Genomic DNA, 12,982 nt, shown 5'->3' with positions numbered 1-12,982 from the left:
GGGTGCCGCCCCGGCGCCTGCAGCGGCAACTGCGGCTCCAGCGGCATGACCGTCAGCTACGCCAACTATTTCCAGCACCCCTTTTCAGGACCTTCCATGTTTACTTTCCCTTTCCTGCCCTTCAACCCCCTGTGTAGCAACGGCTACATCAACACGCAGCAGTACAACAGCAGCACCACGTTCCCCGTGGTGCACACGGCCTACAACAGCGGCCTGGCCCCCGACTCCGTCATGGCCGGACAGTCCACCTTCGCCGTGCCCCCCATGCAGAACTTTATGGCGGGCACGGCCGGGGTGTACCAGGCACAGGGAATGATGGGCAACGGCAACGGGTCGAGTCACAAAAAGAACGGGAACCTCTCCTGTTACAACTGCGGGGCCAGCGGGCACAGAGCTCAGGACTGCAAACAGCCGCCCATGGATTTCAATCGGCAAGGTAAAGGTGGGCGACAGAGTGTGGCCTTGAGCCCTGCCCCGGGACAGGACGGGGTCTGACGGCATCTTGGAATCTCTGGCTTGTGAAAATACTTTGTTATTAACAAAGTTGATGGTCTGAGCTATTGGCAAATTTTAGGCAGCCTCATCAGGAGGGCCCAGGCGAGGCCTCAGGTGTGCTCTGTGGGGTTGGCCCTGTTTTTTGGGGAGGGATGAAACATCAAGGAAGGGAGGGAGCTGCTGTGGACAGGTTGCAGCAGAATTGCTGTTGCTGCTTCTGGCCCTGTCAGCCAGGTCAGCTTCAGTCATTGCTGTAAATTGCCCTGGAATTTTAGAAACTGAAATCTGTGTTCTTCTTCCCTTCCTGCCCAAAACAATAACCTGAATGAAGAATTGCTGTTCAAACACTCCTGAAGGTCCTGTTTGCTGCTGTAATTATTTTATAGGACATGTTGCATACACACTTAGAGCACAGGCTTGTCCAGGAGAGAGCTGAATCCTTTATTCTGGGCAGGAAACAGCTAAAAGAAAAATGCTGCTTTACCAAGAGCACTTTTTAGTCCCATTTCTCCTTTTTGTTTCAATTGTCTTATGTTGAGATAGTCTGAGAGTGGTGTAGGCTAAAAAATGAAATGCAAACTGAGTGAACAGCACTGAGGTTCCATTTGACATTGTGCCTTGTCTGTAGCCTTCACCTGGATTCATTTTTATGTGGTCTCAACAGTTTGAACACCATAAATTAACAAGTGTCAGGCGTTGGGTGGCAATTTACAGCAGGAAAAAGGTAAATACTGAGGGAATTCCTGTGGCAAATGGTTTTGTATTGGCCAGGGGGAAGCAGAGCTGCTGGCCTGTCAGTCCTGAGTGGGAGAACTTCAGAAATGCAGCAGACTCTGAAGTCTTTTTATATTGCATTTAATTTCATTAATTAAATTCCTATTAAAAGTCTCCCAAACCTTTCACGAGGGTATGGACTGACAGGACAAGAGGGAATGGCCTTAAACTGAAGGAGGGCAGGGTTAGATGGGATATTGGGAGGAAATTCTTCCCTGTGAGGGTGGGGAGGCCCTGGCACGGGATGCCCAGAGAAGCTGTGGCTGCACCTGGATCCCTGGCAGTGTCCAAGGGCTTGGAGCAACCTGGGATATTGGAAAGTACTGGGGTTGGAACTGGATGATTTTTAAGATCCCTTCCCACCCAAACCATTGTGGGATTCTGTGGCTCCATTGAACAAACTTGTGCCAGCCCTAAACCTGCACCCAAGCTCCAGTGGTGCATTCCATGTGTAAGAAGCAGCAGGTGGGTTTGGGAAGCTCTGGGAGGTGACTGGTGTGTAACCCCTGTGTCCATGTCCTGTCCCAGGTACGTTCAGGCTGAAGTACGCCCCTCCCTCCGAAAGTCTGGACTCCACAGACTGAGATTCCCCCACCTGGCACCACGATGCTGTAAAGCCATGGAGAGCGACGGAGATCGAACTACAAAACTGAGACGTCCAGTTGCTGTTAAGCTTAATGTATTTTTTAATCCAAAGGTGCTTTACTTTATTAGGCTAGGTAGAAAATCTAGCTTAGGGGTGCAGCCAACCCAGTTTTGATTGCCAAATTCAAGCTTTGTTGTTGGAACTCCTGACTCCGTGTCCTCGGACCGATGGACGGATGGATGGTGGAGCTGGCCAGCTGCAGTTCCTGCTGGAAGTACAACATCCTGTGTACTTTTTTGGCTGGAGAACATTGCCATAATTGGACTTTCCAAGGTGAAAGGCCTGACTCCAGGGCAGCTCCGTTCTGAGGCGAAAGGTAGGAGTGGCCGGAAGGACTTTGGCACCCCTGGGCTAGGTAAAATGTCTACTTTTTTTCAAAAGTGATCAGGCACTAATCTCTGGGATTTTTAAGGATTGCACTACAGAAGAATGTAAAACTCTTCAAGCTTTCTGCACTTTTAGCAGACAGTGTCACTCTGAGACCAGTGCAAGAGGCAAAGAAGTTCCAACCTTTACAAATTGGCACCAGCAGGCTTACGGGACTTAATTCCACAATAAAAATCCTAAAAAGTCTCTCTTTTCCCTTCCAAAAGAACACACACGGCAGTTTCGGTTCCTTCTGGAAACAAACTCGTGCTTCATTGTCTCACCTATTACTAGCTAGTGCTGGGTTCCCAGCACTGGAATAAACTTAGTTTCCAAGGGTCCAAGTCCCAGAGACTCCAGAGTCATAAAGGCTTCAAGGATTTTTCCTGTAATACACAAAACCTTTACGTCCTGTTACTGTATATAGGTCTCTTTCACAGAAACCTTATTATTCTGCTTTTGTAAATGAATTTTAAACCATCCTAAAAAAAAAAAAATCAAACTAAGAACTCTGGCAGCAGAGTTAATAAGCTTTTGCTTTACTTTATATGAAATACCCTTTGGCTCCTACCCCAGGATTCAGGAGTGGTGGGAGTCAAACATGTAAAAGGTAGTAAAAACTTCATTATTATCAAGACTTGGAAGGATTTCTTGTCGGCCTCCTTCGTTGCAGTAGGTTGTAGATGAGTAGCTTTGGTGTTAACTACTTAGTCCATCATTTGTGGGTGACAAATCTAAATTAGGACTCGAGAGGAAGCCGAACCCATCTCGAACTGCTAATTTGAAACACTTTGGTCCTGTCTGGTTGAAAGAAGATCCTAATCCTCATGGCTTCCCCCTCCCCGGGAATTTGACGGCATTAAATGGGTGAGGCCTCCTCTGTAAAAGTGTCTGACAGAGAGATATTTGCATCCTGTAATTTGGGAGACACCTTTAAAGTCTGAAGCCTTGTTTACACTCGGAGGTATTCCTTACACCAGGATGAATCCATAGGATTTGTAGCGGAGCAGTGACTTGGGAAGTCCTCTGGGAGCAGGAGGGTTTGGAGCTGTGCAGAGCTGCCCCCAGGAGATGGGGCCGTGTGAGGGGGGAGCTCAGCCCTTCCTGGGCCATGCTCATAGGAAAGGAACATTTTGGGCCATCCCTGTGTCCCTCTGTCTCTCCAAGGGCATCTCAGCCTCGCTGGAAGGCAGGCGGGATCATGAGCATCGGGAGAGCCTCAGGAATGTGGGTGGGCCCAGGGAGGGATCCAACATCAAAATTTGCAGAACAGTTGGTTTAAACAAACAAACAAACAAAAGATACTTTTTATTGCTATGCAATAAGAACCCCCTGATTTGTGTATTCCCAGCCCAGCTCCCGCTCCCTCCTGGCTCTGCCTGCATTTGAGGACGTTCCCTGTGTTCCCATGAGCAACCTTCAGACCTACAACACTAAAGGGATGAAAACTGACAATGCAATTTACTTTGCCTTAATGAGCTCAAGACAATGGTAGGAACAGTCTGTCCCACTGCATCATGCCCAAGGAAAACGTGCAGTTCTGTGTTTACTATTTGCAGCTTTGAGGGTCTCTCCAGTGGCCTGGAACATGTGCTGAAAGCCAAACTTAGTGTTATTATTATTATTGTTATTATTTTTTTCACTTTTTTTAAACAATATTTTAAAATTGTATTTAAAGAAACTGTATTTCAACACACATGTGAGTGTTCAAAACCTTCTCAAAACAGCAAAAAACAGCAGCAGCAGCAGCAGCAAAAAAAAAAAAAAGTCATTTCTGTAGCAGTTGTGTTTTGTTTTACTGCCCAAGGCTGGGCACAGTTGTGTCTGATCTTCATCACAGAAAAAATCATATCAAAAGGACTGTAAAACTGAACTTCTGTCCAGCAAATTGTTTCATTCCTTTCTCCTGAGCTTTCTTTAGGATCCTTTCCCTGTGTGTAGAGTTAAGGCTGATGTTTCCAGCAAACTGTTTCATTCCTTTCTTTGGGATTGTTTCTTTGTGTCAAGTTAAGGCTGATGTTTCTTCAAGTGGCTCGTGGCTGCGTTTGGGTGGCGCTTTGGAACAGTTGGGGCTGGGTTTGGAGTAAGATCCAATCCAGAAGGACCTGGAGGCAACACGAGAGTCCGAAAGGAAGGTCTGGTGAGCCAGCAGCAACCTCAGAGCCTTCCCCAAATCCCAGCGAGTTGGGGCTTCAGACCTGCCAGTGAACACCCTCCACTCTGTACCCAGAACAACCAAAGTTGGTAAGTCCGAACAGAGCACCTTAATTCCATAAAATTATCCTTAATCTGTTCTTAAAAGGCACAAATCCATCTTTTTACCCCTAAAAAGCAAGGCAGCTTGGCTTGGAATAGTAGAGCTCCAGCTGCCCTGCCTGAAGGAACCAGTTCTTAAACCCTATTTTTGTACATTGAAAGATGGAGATTTCAAAGAATGTTATTTAGCCCTATCTTTGTCCTGCAAGTATAAAAAGAATTCGTTCTCCTGATGGATTTCACTGTGGAATGGGAATGATTTTTCAGTGTAAGAGGGAAGGGAATCCCCACCCATCTCCCTGCAGGGGCACGGAGAACTCAGCAAGGAGCCTTTCCCAGGGGAGGGAAGCAGCAAGTGGTGCAGTTCAGCTGCATTTTCCATTTGATGATGGAAAGACTCAAAATTGGATGGAATTTCCAGCAAACTCCTCCTCACCCTGTGCAAATTAAGCATTAATAAATATTCTGGGGTTGACCCTAATGGGGGAGCAGAGAAGGAGGAGAGGGAACTGAGATACTGATCAGAGGGTTCCACCCTACTTTTATTGAAAACTATATTTGAACTGTTATTAAAGTTTATCAAAACTGGTTTTTATTCAAACCAGCTCTGTCACACTCAGCTTTTTGTGAAACCTTTTCATACCACGGTCATTAAATCTTGGCAAATTAAGCACCAGACTTCCCAAAGTTTAACGCTCCAGCACCAGGCCTCGGCCATCCCTCCCAAACCCCATTTCCTCGCCGGCCTGCTCCGGGCAGAGATATCCCGGGATGAGCCAGGCTGTGGCACCGGGTAGAGCAATGCTCCTCCCAAAATCATCCTGCGGGGGAGCTGTGGCTGTGCCAGAGGGACCCTCGGAGCGCTGGATCCGGGCTAGTCTGGAACACCTGTAAATGGGATGAATATGGGCAACTCTGGACAAAAATCCACATAATGGAGCATTTGTGAGAGTAGGAATCACTTTGGCTGGTTGAGGCCCCACAGCTCTTGTAATAAACCCTTGGAATTACCCATTTGTTCCCTGAAATCTTCCTGATGTACACAAGAACCGTGTTGGTACTGAAGCAGAAAGCAAATCCCGTGTGTTTTCAAGTGCAGATTAACAGCTTCTCTTGGACATAACTTTCCATTAGGAATGAAGGAAATTCCTGCTCCATTTGAGCCATTTCTTTTACTTCGATCACTTCTAGTATTACAAATTCTGCATGTAACTTTATAAATATTTTAAATAGTTTTGTAAATATTTAATATTCAGCTAATTTGATTTTGAATTGTAAATGTCAAGTATTCTGGTATTGGGATTTTTATGTTTTATTATACTTTGTTAAAAGTTAAATTGTACATTTTTAGAATGTTTTTATCTGAGTAAATTTAATGTATGGAAAATAAAGAGTTAAACAGAATCCCTTGGTATTGGCTTTCATTTTAAAGGGATTCAGCTGTGTGGGGGCTTCTCCAGCTTGGCAGTAGCAGGGAATTATTTTTAATTCCTTTAATTATTTTGCTGTGAAAGTGCCTAGGAATAACCACACGAGCCAGAATTAAGTTGGGATGTAATCCATCCATATCAGCACTGTATTAATTTTAAAAAAGCAACATTTGTACAGGAATATCAGTCGATCACGTCGTAATTACAAGTACAGTTGTCAGTTATGAGTTAAACGAATTCTTACACGAACAGAACTAAACAGAGAACAAGCTGCATCAAAAAGTTCACGTCGGAGTAAAAACACAAAGGACAATAAAAAACGGGCGGGGGGGCCCCGGGAAGGAGATGCATGCAAAGAGTGCAGGAGGTACAAGGCGGAGGGGGTACAAGGCGCGCACCCAGCAGGGCCGCCGGCGCCGCCCCCCGCCGGGGGACCCCCGCCGCGCCTCGCTCCACAGGTTTGTCCTACGGGAGAGCTCCCCTCTGCACAGCCGCGCCCTGCCCGGCCACAGGGACACACGCTGGAGCCTCCAGCGGTGCCACCACAAATCATTCGTTCGTCAACTCTCGGCAGCGACTCCCGGCCCTGAGCTGCTTCTCCCGATTCCCAGGTAAGGGAATGGCCAACCTTCGGGCTAGGGGCATGATCCTATGGATAGCTGGAAGCCAGCTCAGATGAACACACAGGGATTGGGAATTCGTAACAGACTGGAGTTTATTTCAATGTTACCTGTCCAGGTGTGTATTTTACAGTTAGACACTTCCTAAAACTACAATAAAGCTGTGGTGTTTGGTATGAGTATTCCAGAAACCGGCACCGCCCTGGAGCGTGCGGTGCCCAAAAACCGGAGACACGAAGAGTCCTCCCCCAGCTCACCCCAAGCACTTGCCTTAACTCCCTGCAGCGCTGACACGATGGAGCTGCAGAAGAAAAAGCTCCCCTTTGGAACATTAAAATGCATTTGCTCTCATGAGAAACCTTCCCATTTAAAAACAAAAAAATTTAAGGAATCATAGGGAGATTTTCCAGCAAACTCACAGGAACACTTTAGCTCCTCCCTGGTGCCTGTTTGCTTGGTAAAAGTCAATCGAGTGTCCCTTTCTCTGCAAGTGTCACATGCACAATTGGGCTCCTTTCGTCAGGTCCAGACCTGTAAATGTGCCTGTGTGGAATATTATTAGGGCAGGTTTCAAAGCTGGAGGTGCTCGTCTGTACTGTTTAATAGTCACAAACAAGGCAAGGTGAGATGAGACACCTGCTAAAGCAAGACTATGCTAAGGACTGAGAGCGTAGGTGACATCCGGTTCTTTCCCTGGGGGGTGTGTGGGGAAGAGTGGGGGTGATGGCCAAGGGTCAACCCAAATCCTAGGCTAGAGCCGCTGGCGTGTCCTAGGCGGAAGCTGGCGCTCCGAAGGTCTCCTGGGAGGCGTAGACCATGTACAGGAACCCATCCTCGTCCTTCTCGCTCTCGTACACCTCGGAGATGGGCGTGGACACGCTCACCATGCTGTGCCCGTTCACCAGCAGGAAGAAGGCCTGGTTGGAGTTCAGCTGCAGGCGCCGCCTGGGGAGGGGTGAGGGGAAGGGGGGACAAAGGACAGATGGCACCGGAGAGTCCTCAACACCGACAGCAGCAAGGTCATAGCAGAGAATCGGGGAATGGTTTGGGGAGGAAGGAGTTAAAGCTCATCTCATTCAACCTCTGCCACCGGCACCTTTCTCTGCATGTCCCCACCCAGCCCTGTCCCTCAATACTGAATTCCTCCCCTAAATCCAGGCAGGTGCATCCACTCGCTCAGGGGAAAAGCTGCACTCCAGAAGGGCATTAAACTGGAGGGACTGGGAAGATGCAGCCCTGGCACAGCCAGGGACCTTCGGCTTGCAGCTCACAGTAATGAAAACCCAGAGATCTGTGGGAAGATGGGGAAAGATGGGCAGGGCTTCCTTGCAAAACCTGGGAAACTTTTAAACTCACTTTGTCACCAGCTCTGTAACAGCCTGACTTTAACCTTGGAGCATCCTGCTCCCTCTCCTCCTCCCTCCCAGGAGAAGCACCGTGGGAAGGGCACGGAGCCACAGGCTGCACACACTGCCTGGCACAGGAAACAGCTGATTTCTGGCTTTCCCTTGGTCATTCCAGCTCCGGGGAAATGGGTGTTTCTGCTAAACTCCTCCTGCAGAGCAGGTCTGCAGAGAGCAGCTCTTTTCCCACTTGATAAACCAAATGAGCAGCAGCAGCTGGGGAAGGTGGAGCTGCCACCACAGCAAGGAGGACAGAAAAGATCAGAAGAGCTTCCTGCTGCTTCCACTCGCTGCTGAGGGGCAGCAGCAGCTGGAAACAAGGATTTATTTAGCTCCCAACCACAGCCCTGGACAGGGAGCCTTCCAAAGCCTGGCTCTAATCACTCCAGAGACAGCAGGCTGAGGGAAGGCAGCAGCTCTCCAAGGTTTGGGAAGGATGGGCTTTGCTGTGCATCACTGGAGCTGGCTGAGGCCCAAGTCTGGGTGGTACCAAGTTATTTATTAACAGTAAAGCCAGAGAAAAAAGGTGGGAAAATCCTTCAGCTTGCAGTTAACCTCTTTGCCCAGGGCCTTTCATGTTCCTGAGAAACTCTGCAAGACTTGAGCAACCTGGTTCCTGTCTCCAAAGCCTATCTCCCTTTCTTCATCCTGTAGGAGCTGGGATTTGCCTGTGAGAGTTTTTGTTTGGACACCCTGGACAACTCCCACAGCCTGTGGCCTCCACGAACCAGCTCCTGCTGCAGCGTGACCAGCACAAAACAAGCTCTGGTTTGCTGCTCACTTCCCAGTTACCACAGGAGAGCCCTTACCAGTCAGACCCTGCTGCTGAGCCAGCAGAGATGCACTTCTAGCAGAACTTCTGACCACAGTTTTCGACCACACAACTTCCACACGAGGCTGTTGCCCTTTGCCTTTCCTGTAAGCTGAGCAAGCAGCTGGGGCAGAAACACTCTGGCCTGAGTGGGTGCTCCCCAGGCCTCAGTGCTGTCACTGAGGGAAACTTCCAATTCCCAAGGGATGCCAACAGCTCCCCAAGCAGCAGCACAGAGCTCTGGCTCTGAGCCCAAACTCCCCTTCCCAGTGGGTGGGAAGAGGCAGCCACTCCAGAGGGGGACTCCATGGCAGAACTGAGGAGGCATCCCAAAATAGCCAAGGAGGAAGTGCTGGAGCCCTGGGCAGAAGGACCCATGTTAGACAGGGATTCACAGCCCCACATTCCCTCCTACAGCTCTGGGAACCAGTTAATTCTCTTGGAAGCAGACTACCAGCCCAGCTCCCTTCAGAGTGGGGTTTTTCCAGCAAAGCAAAAGGAAAAGCACCTTCTCCTGGGTTTGTGCTCATTAGATGAATTTTCCATTTAGACCTCCCAAGTGCAGCAGGGGGGAATTAACAGAGCATCACAGTCCGAGGCTGATCAGTTCACACTGGAGTCCCAGCAATACTACCTGATAATTTTGATTAGCTCGCTCATGTTGACATGATCTGGCACCAGGAACTTGGTCTTATCCAAAACTGGAAGCTGCTTCTCTCCCTTGTACCTTTCAATGATCACCTGAGAAGAAACACAAGAAGCAGAAGGTGTGAAAGGCAGGAGCAGTGCCTGGTGCCCTCATCTCCCCCTTCCCAGCTCCATTTCCCTTCATGTGTGAATGCAGCATCTCCAATCTGAAAATGGACAATTCATGGTTGGACTCAACGACCTTAAAGGTCTTTTCCAACCCAAACAATTCTGTGTTTCTATGAGAATTAATAATCTTCACGTGCTCCTCTGTTCTGTTTGCAAGAGCCACTGTAACACACAGGGATTTTCCAGCACACATCCACGGCTTCCGTGCAATTTTAGAACAGTTCCTTTGCTGCAATCATTTGATCCAGCACTGAATTACCCAGCAACAAGGAAATCCAAGGAAAGATCAAGCCCACTTCCCTCTAACACACTGCAGTGGCTGACCAGGGGTTTGTGCTGCTACAGAGGTCTGCCAGATCAAGCAGTTTGCGCTGGAATTTCTCCAGTTTCAGGCCATCTCTTTAAGAGCTACCACTCCAGATGACTCTGCTGTTCCATCCACCTCCCATGGTTCCTCTAATGCATGAGAAAAAGCTACTTTGGAAGGCTATAAACCCTCCCATTTCCAAATTAAAGAGAAAATTTCCTCAAGCATGCTCAGGAACCAGTAATTCTGCCAGGATTGCTGTGTAGTAACCACTTAATTCACAGAGAAACTGCAGATTTCCCAATTTAAGGAACACCCTGCCCAGCAACTGAGGGCAGCTCCTGCTTTTAAGAAGTGATCTCAGAACTCGTGTACTCCTGTTTCCACAGCCATGGGGGGTTTGTTGATTTTCAATCAACAGGAGCTACGTGACACCAGTCCCTTGGATCCTTTCCATGCTCACGGGGTCTGGCCGTGTTGATCTTAAAAAGCTGCACAGGTGAAGAGACATTGATGGAATTCTACCAGAGAAAGAGCCTTACATCAGTTGAAATAAATGCTGGCTCCTTCTGGACAACAAACCCCACTATTTTAAGCAGCTGGGCCATAAGCAGGAGATATTTCTAACAGCAGAAAGGAGGATGTTGACAGCACAGGAGGGATTTACTACCTCGTGTGACATTGCCATCTTATCTCATCCAGAACTGCTAATGACAACAACGAGGCAGTGACTGGCGCAGTGAGACTCCAGAGATCCCAGCAGGGATAGCTGGGAGTTTGCATCACTGCATGTCCAGCAAGTTCCTTAGGTACCACTGGATTTTTGCTTGGAATCTCTCCATGGCTGACTTAAAGTGAGAGTTTTGCCATAAATCCCTGGCTTTCAGTCAGTGGTCACAGCGCTTGGGGACTATGGCTAAGTGGTCTCTGAAAGGTGAGTGAAAAAGCAGTATTTGTCAGGAAACGGATTTGTAAGGAAAGTGCCTTTTGGGAAAATGAAACATTCCAAGAAAGTCAGAAAATCCCTGCTGTGAAGTATTCCTTGTTCCTTTGCCCCACTGCACAGGGAAACAGCAGTGGCAGCTCTGAGGTGAAGGAGTTTAAAGCTCCAGGAAAGCTGAAAACCTTTCGGTTTCGGTTTCTACGGCAGCTTCTGTCAGTAAACTTGCTCAGGGACGGGGGACAGTTTGCAGCAGTTGGTTCACAGCAGAATTCCCACACACTGGGGTCACCAGCTCTCATCACAGAGCCAAAGGCTGAGGGTCCCGTTCAGTTCCCTCTGCTGAAGAACTCACCAGTGACAGAACGTGATCCATGCCCTTCTCTGCATTTTTAACTTTGAGGATGCCGTGAGTAAAATAAAACACAAACTCAGGCAGCATTTGGAGCTGAGCAGCTAAAGAGTGACAAGGTGAGGGGTGATACCCAGTGTGAGGTGAGCTGGAGGGGTTTGACAGCCCAGCAGCATTCCTGGAGACCTAAGCACAGGCCCATTCCCAGGAGAAAAGCATTTCTGTCCTTCTCAGCACAGGCTGAGGATCAAATCCGTATCTGCCTCTACACTCCTGTCTACTCTTCCTGGTGAGCCTCTGAAGACTCTTAATTCGGAGAGGAAAACCACTGAGGGAGCAGAGCTGAGTGCTCAGGAGGATCTCAGAGCTCAGCCGGGGCGTGGTTTTATTCCAAGTTACAACACAGCTGCTAAACTCCGGAAACGCCACTTCCTCCAGCCCCCAGCGAGCACCTTGCTCTCCCACACCAACCCTGAGAACTACTCCTTGAGAATGCTCCTGAAACCCAGGCTTAGCCACCCTGAACAGCCACATTTTCATTTGGTCTCCTCGGGAAAGCTCTTTCACAGGTTTCTAACTGCTAAAAAGAACATGAGACTAAAAACTGAAGTAAAAAATTAAAAGAACTGGACTTACTGGTATTTTAGTGGGATGCTGATCCCGAATCAGTCGTACATCTTCCACTCTTTGTTCTGCAAGGGATTAAAAAAAAAATCTGTTTAAACATTCACAGCTAATGCTGTTATTCCCTTACTTCTCCACCACTGAAGAGAGGGACCACGTGTCAGGAAAAGCCAGAAGAGGAAATTCAGGCAAAGCAATTTCCAAATGGGCCAGCGCTATCAGGAGTACAGCCTCTCCTGTGACAGCTGATCCCCTGCTCCTTAACCCAAGATGACAAGTGCTGTGTGCACCTGCCTGGCACTCCTAGAAAGTGTTAAAGGAGATCCTTTGCTCCCCACACCCCCTCACTTTCTGCCCACTGAAGCACACATTTAACCTCACACAGTTATGGCCTCAAATTACACTACCCAAGTTAACAACTAAATACCCTGTGCTATTTCTGTGAGGTCCCAGAAGAGGAAATGGTCAACAATTATTTGAGCCCCGGGACTGGCCCAAGCCTGGCAGCATCAGCTTTCCTTGTGCGCTCTCGTGTTACCGAATTCCAGGTTTTATTTTGACTCGGCCGCACCCATTGTTGCAGGAGCTGCTGGAGGCCCTGCCGGACCTGCAAATTTTGCCACTCTCCATGCCAGTTTTCAGGATAAAGTTCGCCTCTCCTCAGACAGAAATATTAATAGAACAGATATCATGAACCAGGCTAAAGTACACGAGCCAGAGTAAACAGCCAGTTGCTTTCAGGGGCCGCTGCATCTGTGTGTGCTCTGCCTACTTTCAGATTCAGTGAACTCAATTTTAACCCCTCCGGTTTTTCAGCGGGATGGGGCTTTCCAGGCTGTTTTCATGCTCCGAACAGCTCTGAGAGAGATGATTTAGCGTTGCATCACGGCTTGAACACACACCTGCCTAGGGAGAGAAGCACTTAGGCCAGCTCCCTGCTGGAATGCTAATGGCAGGACACTCAGCAATAACATCCCTCGGTCTCCATTAGTCCGTGTTTGTGCCCGTGGAATACATCCTCCTCACGAGCCCGGCAAGGAATGCAACTGCCGTGAATCACCGTTTGAAGCTGCAGGTGAATCAAGCAGAACTAAGGCAAGGAGCACGAGAAGCCTTCACCTGAAAGCCACCCCACATCCCGA

The 12,982-nt window shown here is 48.5% G+C and overlaps 2 protein-coding genes across 2 annotated transcripts in view; one reads left to right on the top strand and one right to left on the bottom strand.

Annotated features, from left to right (window-relative positions):
- The window catches only part of ZCCHC14 (zinc finger CCHC-type containing 14), a 49,597-nt gene extending 43,656 nt beyond the window's left edge, over positions 1-5,941 (top strand). Inside the window, exons 13-14 of the mRNA XM_017741322.1 lie at positions 5-436; positions 1,798-5,941. Of these exons, the coding sequence (XP_017596811.1) occupies positions 5-436; positions 1,798-1,853 (488 nt within the window). The 3' untranslated portion in view covers positions 1,854-5,941. The remainder of the gene's footprint in view (positions 1-4; positions 437-1,797) is intronic.
- A 138-nt stretch (positions 5,942-6,079) lies between these two features.
- MAP1LC3B (microtubule associated protein 1 light chain 3 beta) lies at positions 6,080-12,415 on the bottom strand. The gene is made up of 4 exons (XM_017741321.1): positions 12,412-12,415; positions 11,853-11,908; positions 9,436-9,542; positions 6,080-7,532 (listed from the first exon to the last, which is right to left on the bottom strand). Exons 1-4 carry the CDS (start codon positions 12,413-12,415, stop codon positions 7,358-7,360), a joined length of 342 nt encoding a protein of 113 aa, XP_017596810.1. The 3' UTR covers positions 6,080-7,357.
- Positions 12,416-12,982: the final 567 nt, after the last annotated feature.

This window comes from Corvus brachyrhynchos, unplaced genomic scaffold (genome assembly GCF_000691975.1).
Source record: "Corvus brachyrhynchos isolate BGI_N302 unplaced genomic scaffold, ASM69197v1 scaffold365, whole genome shotgun sequence".
Classification (NCBI taxonomy): domain Eukaryota; kingdom Metazoa; phylum Chordata; class Aves; order Passeriformes; family Corvidae; genus Corvus; species Corvus brachyrhynchos.
This window is presented reverse-complemented; position numbering and strand designations above follow the sequence as displayed.